General features: G+C 35.6%; 2 protein-coding genes across 5 annotated transcripts; one reads left to right on the top strand and one right to left on the bottom strand.

The window, feature by feature from the left end:
* Nucleotides 1-929: 929 nt before the first annotated feature.
* GSTF12 (glutathione S-transferase phi 12) lies at nucleotides 930-2,040 on the top strand. Its single transcript, XM_022035889.2, has 3 exons — nucleotides 930-1,129; nucleotides 1,261-1,309; nucleotides 1,384-2,040. The coding sequence occupies exons 1-3, from the start codon at nucleotides 983-985 to the stop codon at nucleotides 1,830-1,832; spliced, it is 645 nt and encodes a 214-aa protein (XP_021891581.1). The 5' UTR covers nucleotides 930-982; the 3' UTR covers nucleotides 1,833-2,040.
* A 6,453-nt stretch (nucleotides 2,041-8,493) lies between these two features.
* Nucleotides 8,494-12,946, bottom strand: PSY (PHYTOENE SYNTHASE). Of its 4 annotated transcripts, none has more exons than XM_088213630.1 (8): nucleotides 12,785-12,925; nucleotides 12,423-12,472; nucleotides 11,763-12,319; nucleotides 11,603-11,653; nucleotides 10,833-11,005; nucleotides 10,527-10,762; nucleotides 9,557-9,749; nucleotides 8,494-8,866 (listed from the first exon to the last, which is right to left on the bottom strand). In XM_088213630.1, exons 3-8 carry the CDS (start codon nucleotides 12,238-12,240, stop codon nucleotides 8,681-8,683), a joined length of 1,317 nt encoding a protein of 438 aa, XP_088069756.1. In that variant the 5' UTR covers nucleotides 12,241-12,319; nucleotides 12,423-12,472; nucleotides 12,785-12,925; the 3' UTR covers nucleotides 8,494-8,680. The 4 variants fall into 4 exon arrangements, with proteins under 4 accessions (XP_088069756.1, XP_088069764.1, XP_088069774.1 ...); XM_088213638.1 differs by having other exon boundaries at nucleotides 12,691-12,790; XM_088213648.1 differs by lacking the exon at nucleotides 12,423-12,472 and having other exon boundaries at nucleotides 12,785-12,946.
* Between the last annotated feature and the right edge of the window lie 274 nt (nucleotides 12,947-13,220).

Genomic DNA, 13,220 nt, shown 5'->3' with positions numbered 1-13,220 from the left:
AATAATTAATATATTTGATAAGAATTCGAATAAAAAATAGAGTAAATCGAAATTTTTTTTTAAAAAAATATGAGAATTAATTTGATATAAAATTAAAATGGGAATAAATTTGAATAAAAATAAATATTATTTTAGTTTATTTTTATGTTAGAATATAATATAATATTATTTTATTTTATTTTTATTTTTTTATAAACACTAACAAACAATTAAATTTACATTATATGTTATGGATGTTAAATAGTAAAAAAGTAAAATATATTTAGAAAAAAAAAATAAACATAAAAGTTTAAATGTATATAATACAATATTAACAAAAAGTTGGCGAGTAAAAAATAACAAAACTCTGCAAATAAGTAAATACAAAATTTTGAGTTATATAAAATTTTATATGAAATTAAAATAATAAATTCCAAAAAAAAAATTATACGTACTATTTATTTTAAATTATTTTAATACAATTTGTAAGTGTTCTTAGTTAAATTAAATGTAAGTTTGTAATGAATTTTATATTATATTTGAATTTGTTCCAAACAAAGTATTATATTATTATAGAATTTTTATAACATTTAAATATTTTATTTTGTTAAAAACTCAAACTCCCAAATTTTCAAAGGCTAATTTTAGGTGGGCTCACTGAAATCCAAATGTCCAACCCTATATAAACCCAATTAGTTGTGCTATTTAAAGTGTTATTATTAATTATATATACGAACCAAAAATTAGGACAAAATTATTAACCAAGTTTGTGATGGACTCAAACCACCCTTCTCGTCAACCAGTCAACGCATGCTTACCAAATTACTCTCTTGTACTTTCCCTAACAAGTCACGTGCCAACCATCCTCTTCTGCCTGCTGATTATATTATTATGCAAAACACAGAGACGTGCAAATATATATATATATATATATATATGTAAGTCTTTCCCTCCTCAAAAGTCATGCCTCAACCTAGGAAAATCTCAGAGAGAGATAATCAAGATGGTGGTCAAAGTGTACGGTGAAGTAAAAGCAGCCTGCCCCCAGAGGGTTCTGGCTTGTCTTCTGGAAAAAGGAGTTGACTTTGAAATTATTCGTGTCGATCTTGACTCCGGAGAGCAAAAGAAACCTCATTTCCTACTTCGTCAGGTTATATATACATATATACACACGCCCATATACACTCCGTGTGTAAATACATATTGTACACATTTATACTAGAGTACATTTTATATATAAATACATTTTGAAACTGAATTTTTATCTTAATTTTCTCCTAGCCATTCGGTCAAGTTCCGGCAATTGAGGATGGCGACTTCAAACTTTACGGTATATATAGATATCTATATATGTATATGTATGTACCTACGTATGTATAAGGGATGGTGGGTGAATGAATGCAGAATCAAGAGCAATCATGAAGTACTACGCAGAGAAATACGCGAACCAGGGGACGGAACTGACCGGCCGGAGCTTGGAGGAGAAAGCGGTAGTTGACCAGTGGATCGAAGTGGAGTCCCACAACTTCAACGACGTCGTTCAGCCGATCGTCTTCAACGTCGTCGTTTTGCCGCGCATGGGGGGCAAATGCGACGCCGTTCTCGTCAAGACGCTGAAGCAGAAGCTCCGGAATGTGCTGGACGTTTACGAGGCGAGGCTGGCGGAGACCAAGTACCTCGCCGGAGACCGGTTCACTCTCGCCGATTTGACCAACATGCCGGCGTTCAGGTATTTGGTCAACCAGGCGGGGATGGACGACCTGATCAACGACAGGAAACGACTCAGTGCGTGGTGGCAGGATGTCTCCGCTCGGCCTGCTTGGAAGAAGCTTGTTAAGATCGCTGGTTTGTGATCAGTTATTCCTCGGCCTATACATACGTATATATGTGTATATATGCATATATATATACACACACGTGTGTATAGTTATGTATTTTGGCATGAGGATAGCTATCAACTAAAATAAATGAAGGATCGCTTGCTTGTGACATATATATATATATATATAGAGAAACAGTATGTATTTAATGAGATATTGGTTCTACAACCTTCTCAGCACATATATATATATATATATATATATGTGTGTGTGTGTGTGTGATAATAAACTTTTATTTTTATTTTTATTTTTATTTTTATTAAATAAATTATGTTTAAGTTATTATATTTTATTTTGATTAACACTTAATAATTTACAATTAATTTTTAATAATTATCTAAAAGTTTTATAATTAAGGTTAGATCTGGCTCAACCCATCAAGTCCAAGATCGGATTTAATCCGCTCCATATAAAATATAATAATAAATTAATTAATGAAAAATAAACTAATAAATTTGAATATAAAATTTCAAAAATAAATAATCAACATAATAATAATTTAACAAATAATAGAAAGGGACCCACAAGCTGATTTAGGCCCAACCATTAAACCCATTAACGATCAAGCCCCAGCCCAATCCATCATGGACTAGACCAATTTCCCAAGTTAGACAATTTTTTAAAAATTTCGTTTTAAATTTAAACTCGACCTGACCCATTAAACTCTAGTTAACCTAATTTATCTATTTTAACATTGTAGAAAACGTACACGTGAGCACGTTGGAATCGGCTTCAATATTATTTAATCGAGAATTGACTCCAATAATATTGTAATACATAGATTCAAAAATCGACTCAAAATTTTCATTTTAATTATAAAAAATTATATGAATAATTAAATTAATTTATTTTAAATTTAATTTTATTGAAATTTTGATAAAAAATGGATTTAAGGACTGAATTGAAATCAATTTTGAAAAAAAAAATGATGAATTTTTTAATTCGAATGATGTTTTTGAAATGAAGTTTGAAAATAGGGGGTTAAAACGCAAAAAAAAAAAAATTGGCCACATAGCACAACCCAGTCAGCAGCCCCGGCAAATCAGAACACATCGCGTGGTCAACCTGCTGACATCTGCACCACGCGAGGAGCCACGTGAGCAATCCGCATGTCTAGCGATCCGACGGCTCAGATCTCATCCCACGCGCGTGAACAACCCATATGAGTTTCTTTTTTATACGCGATCAGATGGACGGCTCGGATTTGCCCACGCTATCAGCCTAAACAAAAAATCATTGAACGATCTTCCTCACTCTACGTCGACGCAAATGAACAGTTCAGATCAAAGAGGAGATGGTATTTAAACCTTTCTTCGCAGGAGAACCCAACCTTAGCCGCCAGGCCCCCGCTGGAGAAGAAGAACTAGACGCCGGAGAAGAAGATCGGCCCCTAGCCGCCGCCGCACCATAGCCACTGCCGACCACCAAAAAAGGTAAAAAAATTTCTTTCCTCCTTAGAATTTGATTCTAAGTCTCCCTATGAACATATTGGACCAAAAGGGACGACGGGTAAGCCAGAAACCGCAGGCAAAACTCGGTAGAGCCCCCGCGGCTGAAATCCTAAAACTTTTTTGATGAGTCTCTTCCCGTTTTCCGTTTCACACAATTCTTTGATCATTGTATTTAACGTCCCTTTTTGTGCAAGTTAGCCGAAGAAGAAACCCCAGCCGCGAAGGAGAATCGGCGGAGTTGTCTGTAGCGCCCGAAAAATTGAAAAAGAAGAAGAGAGAAAAAAAAAAGGGGGGGGCCACGTCAGCAGTCTCGACCAACCGGGACCTGCCACGTGGCAAGACCATGTCGATCCAGGACGGGCCACGTTGGCAATCCGCGTGCGCGTGCACGGACGACGCAGATTTAATCGCACGGACGGCCCAGATTTAATCAAAAACGGACGGCCCAGATTAAATCAAAATGGACGGCTATGATCAAAAGGCAAAATGGTATAAATAGAACCCCCACACCAGACCACAAAACCCTAGCCGCCTGCCCTCGCCGGAGAAGACGAACCAGAGCCGGCCGCCGCCACCCGCCGCCGCACCGGGGAGATTTCCGATCGCCAATCGAGGTAAATTTCATACCCCCGACTCGTTTTTCCACGCTGATTTCCCAGTGGCCAAATCGGAGCCAAAATTCCGGCCAAACGGCCGGAAAACACGACCGAAAGCCAGCAGCGCCGCCGCGCCCCTCCTCAGTTTTTGCCTCCGATGAGGCCCTTCCCGGCCTCCGTTTAATGCAATTTTTATATCACCGTGATCACCATTCTTTTATCTACAGGTTGATCGGAGCCGAATCACCAAAACACGAACTTCTACGGAGAGCCGCCGCACCTGAGAGCACCGCCGCCGGTAAGCTTCGGTTTTTCGTAAATTTTCGGCCCCCCGAGGGCCGTAGGGCTGTTTTATCACAGGAACCAATGCGAGTGTGGCCGAATTCGGCCGGAAACGGCCGAAAACGGCCAACCCGAGGCGAACCGCCGCCGCAAGCGGCGGCACCGTCGCCGGAGCACGGCGGAGCCGCCGTGCCGGAGTTGCGATATTGGCCGAAAGGGGCCCTGGGCCTAATTTGGGATTTTTTGGAACACGTGCAGGTACCAGTAGTGCGTTTCAGTTCTCCGGAAAAAATTCAGGGAAAATTAGGGACAGCCTGCAAGCGCACTGTGAAGCCGTGTTCGAACCCCGAAACGAGTAAGGACCCCTCACCCTATTTCCTACCACGGTATTAAAGTTCAATAAATGATAAAACGGTATTTCATGAACCAACGAATATGTGAAATTGCTTAAGGTCGCTAATGGAGCCCGAGTCTAGTGTGTTTGTCGGTTAACTGTTATTTGGCCTGTTTTACAGTTTTAAATGCAGTATAAGGTTTAATATTTTCATTTTATAGTTTCGTGTGCATATTTTACTGTTTTACTGATTATGGATTGAATGACTGGGATATTGATGTTGTATGTTGTCTGTTTGGCATAAATTACCGTTTTGCTTGTTTGTATGTGGATTGATAATGCTGACTGAGGGAAATGAGAATGAAAGATTATGTAAATGGGTAATTGTATAATGTGGTCAGCCTGACTAGATATCCTGGGAGATAGTGGACGGACCGGGTCCGTAGGGAACCCTACCGGGATTGTGGTCTCCCATACCAGACGGGGTATGGAGATCTTATGTGTTTTGGCGCCCATACCGGACGGGGTATGGGGACGACCCGTTTCACCCTCATACTGGACGGGGTAATGAGGTTTATAGTTTTGGCGCCCATACCGGACGGGGTATGGGGACGGTTCTGGAATATGATTTCAAGTGTTAAGGGTTAACGGGTAGCGGGACCCCTATGGATCCCCATGGATACTAGTGGGCTGGTAAATGAGGAAAATATATTGTGTAATGATTGAATTACGAAAGGCTTGATAAGTATTACGTTATACAGTTTATATATGATTTCATAATGATGATGATGTTATTGCTTTCGTATATTGTCTTATGAATTTCACCGAGGTAAGTGAATGGTAAAGGTTTTATTATTGATAAAAGGTTTTGTTGTAAATTATGCTCCATTGGTCTTTTTGTGTTTTCTACCCACCTTTACCTCCGTGATGGTGAGATATCGTGATGTCTTTACTGGGCTAGTGTAGCTCATTCCTTATTTAATCATTTCAGATCAGGAAGACATTGTTCCCGAGCCGGTTCCGCAGGAGGACGACGAAGAGGACGCCTAAAGACTCCATAGTCATATTCGTAGTTTTTACTTTCAAGTTTCTCCTTTAGGTAGTTTGATCTTTTATATTGTGAGCACGTTTTTTGTTTTAGTGTAAGGGATGTTAATCGAATTTTTGACTTCGCTTCCGCATTTGATATTTTTAATATACATTCCATTTTAAATTTCCGGGGCCGTTACATTGTCACACCCAGAGACTCCCCCTACTAGTAGGTTCTATTTTTTTTTTGTTTTTCTGGCTAATTGAGGGTTCCTAACATGTTTTTTTGCAATGATATGTGTAAAACTGGTCAGACCGAGGCAAACTGTGATTGTGGACGGCAGAGCCGGCACCGGAGCACAGCAGCGCCGCTGTGTCGGAACCTAAAATTTTTCTGAAAGGATTTTCGAAACCAATTTTGAATTTTTGGGTTACTTTTAGATACGTGGCGAGTATTTTGATTCCGTAGAGAAAATTTAAGAAATCTGAGCCCTGTTAGGAAGCGTAGTGAGTAGTACGGCGTGTGAAGACCCGAAACTTAAGTGAAAATAAATTTATAAATCAAATGTAGAATCAATTAATGGAGTTAGAGTTTACATTCATTATACAATAATTTAGAATGCCCAATAGGGATACATGAATGTCTCTTCTAAAAGACAAATGAAAATTAAAGAAATAAAATGAAAAGTGAATAATTAAGTATCTTAGAATAACTTTCACTAGCACTTAAAGGGAGTCCGGGTAGTGAACTACTCACAACCCTTTTATTGATTGGGATCTGAATCTTGATCATTTTAATCTGAAATATTTAATGAAAGAGTGAGCTACACTAACCCAGTAAGAATATCACAATATACAAAAAACTTAAGATTGGTAAAAAATTAGAAAAACAACTAATTGAACTCTTACTTTATTTAAATACATTCAAACTTGAATACGTTTGTTTAATACTTACCATAATGAGTTTTCTAAAGACAACCTATAAAGACCCATATCCATATCACTTTTCACTTTCATGCATAAGAGAACAAAAAATAATAATTTTTCTTTCTTACCTGCTTACTAGTACCCCTGGGAGTCCATAGGGGGTGTCCCCTCTACCTGTGAACCCGATATCCAATTTAAAAAATTAATCGATCGTCCCCATACCTCATATGGTAATGGGAGTCAAACATTACATCGCCTCAATACTCCGTCTGGTATGAAGGTGAATCATATCTCCTAAACCTTTCTAGTAAGAGACTTCTCAGCCCCGTCTGATTGAGATAATGTTCACAGTAAGGTTTCTTATATACTGGGTCCGTCTGCCCTTTTCCGAGTACCTAGTAAATATTTCACATGAAGATTTCCATCAACAAACAACTAACAAGTGCATACTAATATCTCATTGTATATTCATAGATCAATCAAATGATATTTTAAGCAAATAGTACGATTTGATACATCAACAATTAAGAAACGTAATTGGGGCCTTTATTTCAAATCAATAAATCAAATAAAGATCACAATCAGATAATCAATAAATGAGAAAAAGATTTTAAAAATAATAATTTTAATCATATAGTGGATCAATCAAGTAAGTAGAATAGTAGAAGAAAATAAACGAAAAATTAAGACAATTGTGAACCAACCGGTTCCACATTCAATAGTAACTTGTAATTATTTTTAGCATTTTTAATTTTTCATAAAAATATGAAATTATACATCATTAAGTCTCAATTTATCATAACAAAAAATAGAGTGAGGAAGCCTTACCCATATCGATATTCCGAAACATCGAACTGTCTACTATACCTCCTAACGAATACTGAGTTTCTTGAATTTTTTTTTGTTAAATTCAATCGACGAATTGAAAATCTTGCAATAATAATATGCAACATTACAATCAATTTTAAAAGCATTTTTTTTAGAAGTTACGAGAACCAAATTTCCAAGTTGATTGTTTTCTTAGCAAAAATTCACTAGCTCTATTTTAAATTAATCTGTGAATATATAATGAGATGTTGGTATGCGTTTGGTGATTGTTTGGATTATGAGAATTTATATAAATGAAAACTTACTGGGTACCCTGAGAAAGGATGGACGGATCTGGTACATAGAGAACCCTACCGTGGACATTATCTCAGTCGGACGAGACTGAGAAGTCCCATACCGGAAGGGTTTTGAGAGATATAGTTCATCCTCATACCGGATAAAGTATCGAGACGACAATATTTTTGGCGCCCATTACCGGATGAGGTATGGAGACGAGCGGGTTAATTGTCAAATTTAAATACTAGGTTCATGAGTAGAGGGATATCCCTATGGATCCCCAAAGGTCCTAATAAGTAGGTTAAAAAGAAGAATTATTATTCTTCTGCACTAAATTAAAATGGCACTTGGTTATTTGTTTTCATAGGTTGTTTTCGGAAAAACCCGTAACGATAAGTATGAAATAAAACATTTTAGAATTAAATGTATTTATTTAAATCAATGGCTCCATTAGCTGTTTTATGATTTTTACTAATTTTTAGTTTTCTGTATCAGTTATTAGTGTGATATTCTTACTGAACTAGTATAATTCACCCTTTCATTAACCATTTTAGATCAAAAATACCAAAATACAGATCTCGATCAGTAAGAAGGTTGTGAGTAGTTCAACTCTCGAATCGAACTCTCTTCAAGTGGTAGTGGAGGTTAACCCTTATGATATCTATTTATTTATTTTTAATTATCGTTTATTTTTTGTTATGAAATAATATAGAAGAGATATTCTCGTAATCTTATTGGGCATTCTAATTTATTATATAAGCAATGTAAACCTTAATTTTATTATTCGATTCTACATTAAAAATATAAATTCATTTTTTTTTAAATTCCGGATCTTTACAAATATATTGTATTCGAATCCAAAATCATATATTATTGAAACACTTCAAAAGAATCACCGATGGAGATTCATAGAAATAAGAATTGAATCTTCATACACTATTCTGTAAGTGTAATCATGAACACTTGATACATTTATGAAAGAAAAATTAACATTTAAATCATCATCATTTTTTTTTTCTCTTTTCGTGTTTTCCTCCCTAAACATTTTTTTTTCTTCAACAATATATACGATTTTCTGTTTTGATTGTTCGAGCCATGTTAAATTTGTATCTTGTTCGCCGAAGAACTTGTTCTTGATGGACCAATGAGAGACCTAGCATAAGAAATTGGTAAGGCAAGAATTTTCTTGGCTTTGCTCACATAAGCTCTCTTCGTGAAGTTGTTGTAATCATTGGCTTCGATCTCGTCCAATATCTTCCGATACAATAACAATGACGCCCATACCTGCAAAATACGGATGACTTGATTTGTTAATGTCAAATCATTATAGAATTTTCTCATAAATTTAAGCTCTATAAAGTAAAAATCGTTCTGCTAAACAATTAGAGGTGTTTACAATTCGAATTCAAAATGAAAATCCGGACTGGATTAGACCCGAAAACCCTCTATGTTTCGAACCCGAATTATTTTTGGTCTTTACTAAATGTTTGGACTGGTTTTTTTCCTTCTTTTTCTCCAAAAGTATTTAATAGCATATTTTAGTTGAAAAAGGAGGTCTTTGATTGTTTACTCATTCATTGGTTTTTGTTTTCTTCACAAGTAATCAAAACATATTTTAGTTAAAAAACTCATTGATTGTCTGAATCATCCTTGGAAGTAATAAAAATTACCTTTCCTTCTTAAAGCATTTTGATTTAAATATCTTTCCTGCTTAAAAGCACTATGATCTGTTAAAATTAAGAACCCTAAACACTTTAAAATAGTAAAAATGATAAGCCAATTCAAACATCTTCCTATTTGGTGTCAATATGATCTTAAACCACCGAACACCGTAGGCAACAATGTCGGTATTCGAAGAAAAGAAGTATTATTTCACTATATTAACTTTCTCTAAATGAAAAGAATCTTTTTGCTGATTTTTCTTTCAGTAATGTGGTTAATTTTAGCATTGAACAAAGTTGAATGAAGACTTACCGGCCATCTACTAGCTGCACTAAGCTCTGTGACTCCTTTCTCTGCCTCATCAAAGAACATTCTTGCCCTCTTAATTTGTTTTTTCATGAAGTTTCTCCATTTGTCTGTCACTGTTCCGGCAAATATATCATCGTCCGAAAGACCTGCCTGTGCCAATTCATCTTGCGGTAGATAAATCCTTCCTCTTCTCGAACTATGGTAAAATTTAACAAAATAAATAAATAAATAGAAGGGTAACTTGAAAGTTGAAAAATATATCAGAAATCACTATATATTTTCCCTTCATCTGATTCTATTCTCTTGAGGGTATTAACTAGGGACAGATGTGAAGGATACCCTTGGATTAAAAGCTAAGATCCATGAAATGAGAAATGAAATAAATTTGAAATTGAGAAATTTTTTTCAAATTTAATTTTAAATTCGAGATGGGTGTTTTGATTCCTACTTAGTTGAGTAGTAATCTATCACCGAGTTATTTATGTTAAAGTGGATTTAGTTTGAGAAGAAAATATGAAATTTCATGATTTAATTCTAGATTTCAAGGATGTCCTACTAATTAAGTTAAGAAATAGAATAAGAAATTAAGGTGGCAAGAAAGTTTCCATTTTGTATCCTTCCAAGAAAAGGAAAAGTTTCCATTTTTGTAAATTCATATATATTTGTACATCAAGACATATATAGTGGTCAATATGGCATAAGTTTAAAAATAGCTTTCTCATTCCTTTTGAAAACATGCTATATTTTTCACTATCATTATCAAAAATTTTAGAAAATAACAATGAAGATATGCATGTCTTCACTTTCAATCCTTCCCATTCTATTTCTAATTATAACTCTAGTATTTACATTAGTCTTAATATGTATAATAAGAAAATTATTTTGGTGTCTGAGTTAGCACCATCCTCATTTAGAATATAAGTTTGATAAGTTTAGACTTGCACAATACGAAACTTAAAATATCAGTACTTACTCCTCTCCGACATCCCTGAGAATGTTGGTAAGCTGATTTGCTATCCCCAAAGCCAAGGCAGCATTATAAACACTTTCTGTTGTTGCCTGTGATTCAGGAGCAATTCCCATAATAGGCACACTCATTAACCCAACAGTCCCAGCAACGTAATAGCAATACAGATAAAGTTCATCGAAGTTTTTATATCTCGACTTCCTGAGGTCCATCCTCATTCCTTCAATCATATCTATAAAGGGCTGTAAAAACAAGATATTGATGAATCCAAGCATATCAGTATATTTAGGAAGAAATTATTAAAAATCCAACCTGAATGTCGACAGGAAATTTGGCAACTGTATCCGATAATGCAGCATCAAGCATATCGAATGGACGACCTTGGAAAAGATCTTCCAGTCTTGCTTCCCACCTATCTAAAGCTGTTGGAGTTATGTGTGAAGCATTAGGCCCATCAACAAGCTCATCTGTCCTCCTACACCAAACTGTGTATAGAAAAGGTTTTTTAAGTACTAAAGAAAAGTCAATATTCCAAATGAAGGAGAAGAGGACAACCTTAGTTTGTTAGCATCATCATTTTGATTTTGTCTCCTATAGAAGTGTCAAATTTTTATACATGGTCCCCAATCTTTCTCCTCTAACTTCATTATTATTACGAGAGAGTAACCCTACACTGACTAACATCTAAATACAAGAATTTATAATGATTTTTATCTATTTGATTGTTCTACCTATCACCATATAGTTTTAGGATAAGATTTAACATGACATCATAGTCAAAAATATTATAGACTCGTAATTTCCACTCTCTATGTTGGTAATGTTTTTTAAATCCCTCCGAAACTATGAGAATGGTTTTCAAGAAACAAGGAAACATTTTTACCCTTGTCATTAAGAAACATGGAAGCCATTTGCCAGCAGCCTATTAAAATATCCAAATTATTGATTTCTAAATAGCTTATCAGAGCTTTCAGATAATCTTCTAAAACTTTAATACTTAAATTCCCGTAGCAGATTATGACAACATTGATGGAACTAGACTGTGAAGATAAGAATGATTCATGGAAAGAACAGAAACTCACCATATATAGCCCAAATAGCCTTTCGCCTTTCAGGAGTCATCAACAAAGTTCCTAAAAAGCAAAACAAACAAGAAGTTACTCAAAATTCAAACCTAACCCTATCTTGAACATGAAAAGAAAACTCTCATTAGCAGTAGAAATTGTTAAAAAGAAAGCTAACCCAAGTAAAATGTCTTTGCATACTCTGCACAAACTTCACCACATCGGTCATAAGCCTCAGTCATCAAGCTTAAAGTCCCGGGCAAAACAATGTCCGGCTTCACATCAAGCTCTCCACTACTAGACCTCAGCTGCCTCTTAACAAGGGCTGCCTGCCTCAACACCACATTGTAAACCTTCTCCTCAGATGAGATGGCCATTTCCCCGGCTGGACTGACTACCATACTTGATGTCAGAGGCATGTTGCTTTGCCCATCAAAGTTAGAGCAACCTAACCTCAAATCTGTGCATATAGAGCCAGGATTCAACCTCTGGCTCCTACCCTTCTTGGCTCTAGAACTAAAAAACAAACTCCGATCTCGAGATCCTAATCTTGACGAGTCAAAAAGACGATTACCATCTCGGAGAGAATCAAAGAAACCAAAGGAATTTGATAATTCTGAGCTTGTTGATGCAACCCAAAATAATGCTACAGACATGTTGAAATCAAACTAGAAAAATTCTAGTTTCTTTTTTAACTCTTTCCTACTCCTTGTTTCTTCTCCTCCAATCTTAAATCTACACAAAACCCAATTGAGATTCACTTTGAGTTAGGTCAACCCAGTAGAGTCCATGGATTAAAACTACCAATAAGCAGCTTTTCTTTGTTTAAAATACCAACCCTGAAGCTATTCAACAGCAAAAGGAAGCTGAAAGCTGAGTCTTAGCTCCCTGGTAATTAAGCCAAAACTTCAAATAAGCACTCAAGAATAAAGCTAACAGAAGCATTAAGCCATTAATGAACACCAAAACAAACAGATGCAAAAATCTGAAACCATATCATTTTGGCAATAATACAGAAAAAGAAAAAGGACCCAGATTATAGGATCTGCAATGAAAATGTTGAGAACCAGAAGGAAATCAAAAGGGTTGTTTCTTGAGCTTCTTACAGTTACAGCTTTCTTTAATACCAACAGAAATCTTCAATCGACAAAGAGAAAAAATGCAAGTAGAAATTTAAAAACTGAATACATAAAAGCTCACCGTCTATTCTTGCTTGTGGCCACTTGCGAAAGAGTCTGAAACTAATTAAAAACCAGAGTTATAAAGCATCACCATCACTCAGAAACTAACAACGGCCACTACAAATTTGACCCACCAAGCTCTCAAAGCTTCCGGACCCTTTTTTTTTTTCCCCACTGGATCTTTTTTTCCCACCTTTAATTTTTATATATATGTTATCGTATTTTCTTCTTCGTAGATACATATATAAATACATGTATATTTATAAGCTCTTTTTATGAACAACTAGTATTAGCTTTCGTCTGATTCTATTTTTGGCTGTCTATATTATTTATTACTTGGCTGGTCTGATTTCCTTTTTAATCAATCTCTGGAAATGAAGCGCAAATCTTAGTTCCTTATAGTAGGTTTGGATCCGAACATTCCTGGGTTTTTTTCCGGGTTGACCCGATTGACT

This window comes from Carica papaya, chromosome 1 (assembly GCF_054855325.1).
Source record: "Carica papaya isolate Zhongbai chromosome 1, ASM5485532v1, whole genome shotgun sequence".
Lineage (NCBI taxonomy): Eukaryota > Viridiplantae > Streptophyta > Magnoliopsida > Brassicales > Caricaceae > Carica > Carica papaya.
This window is presented reverse-complemented; position numbering and strand designations above follow the sequence as displayed.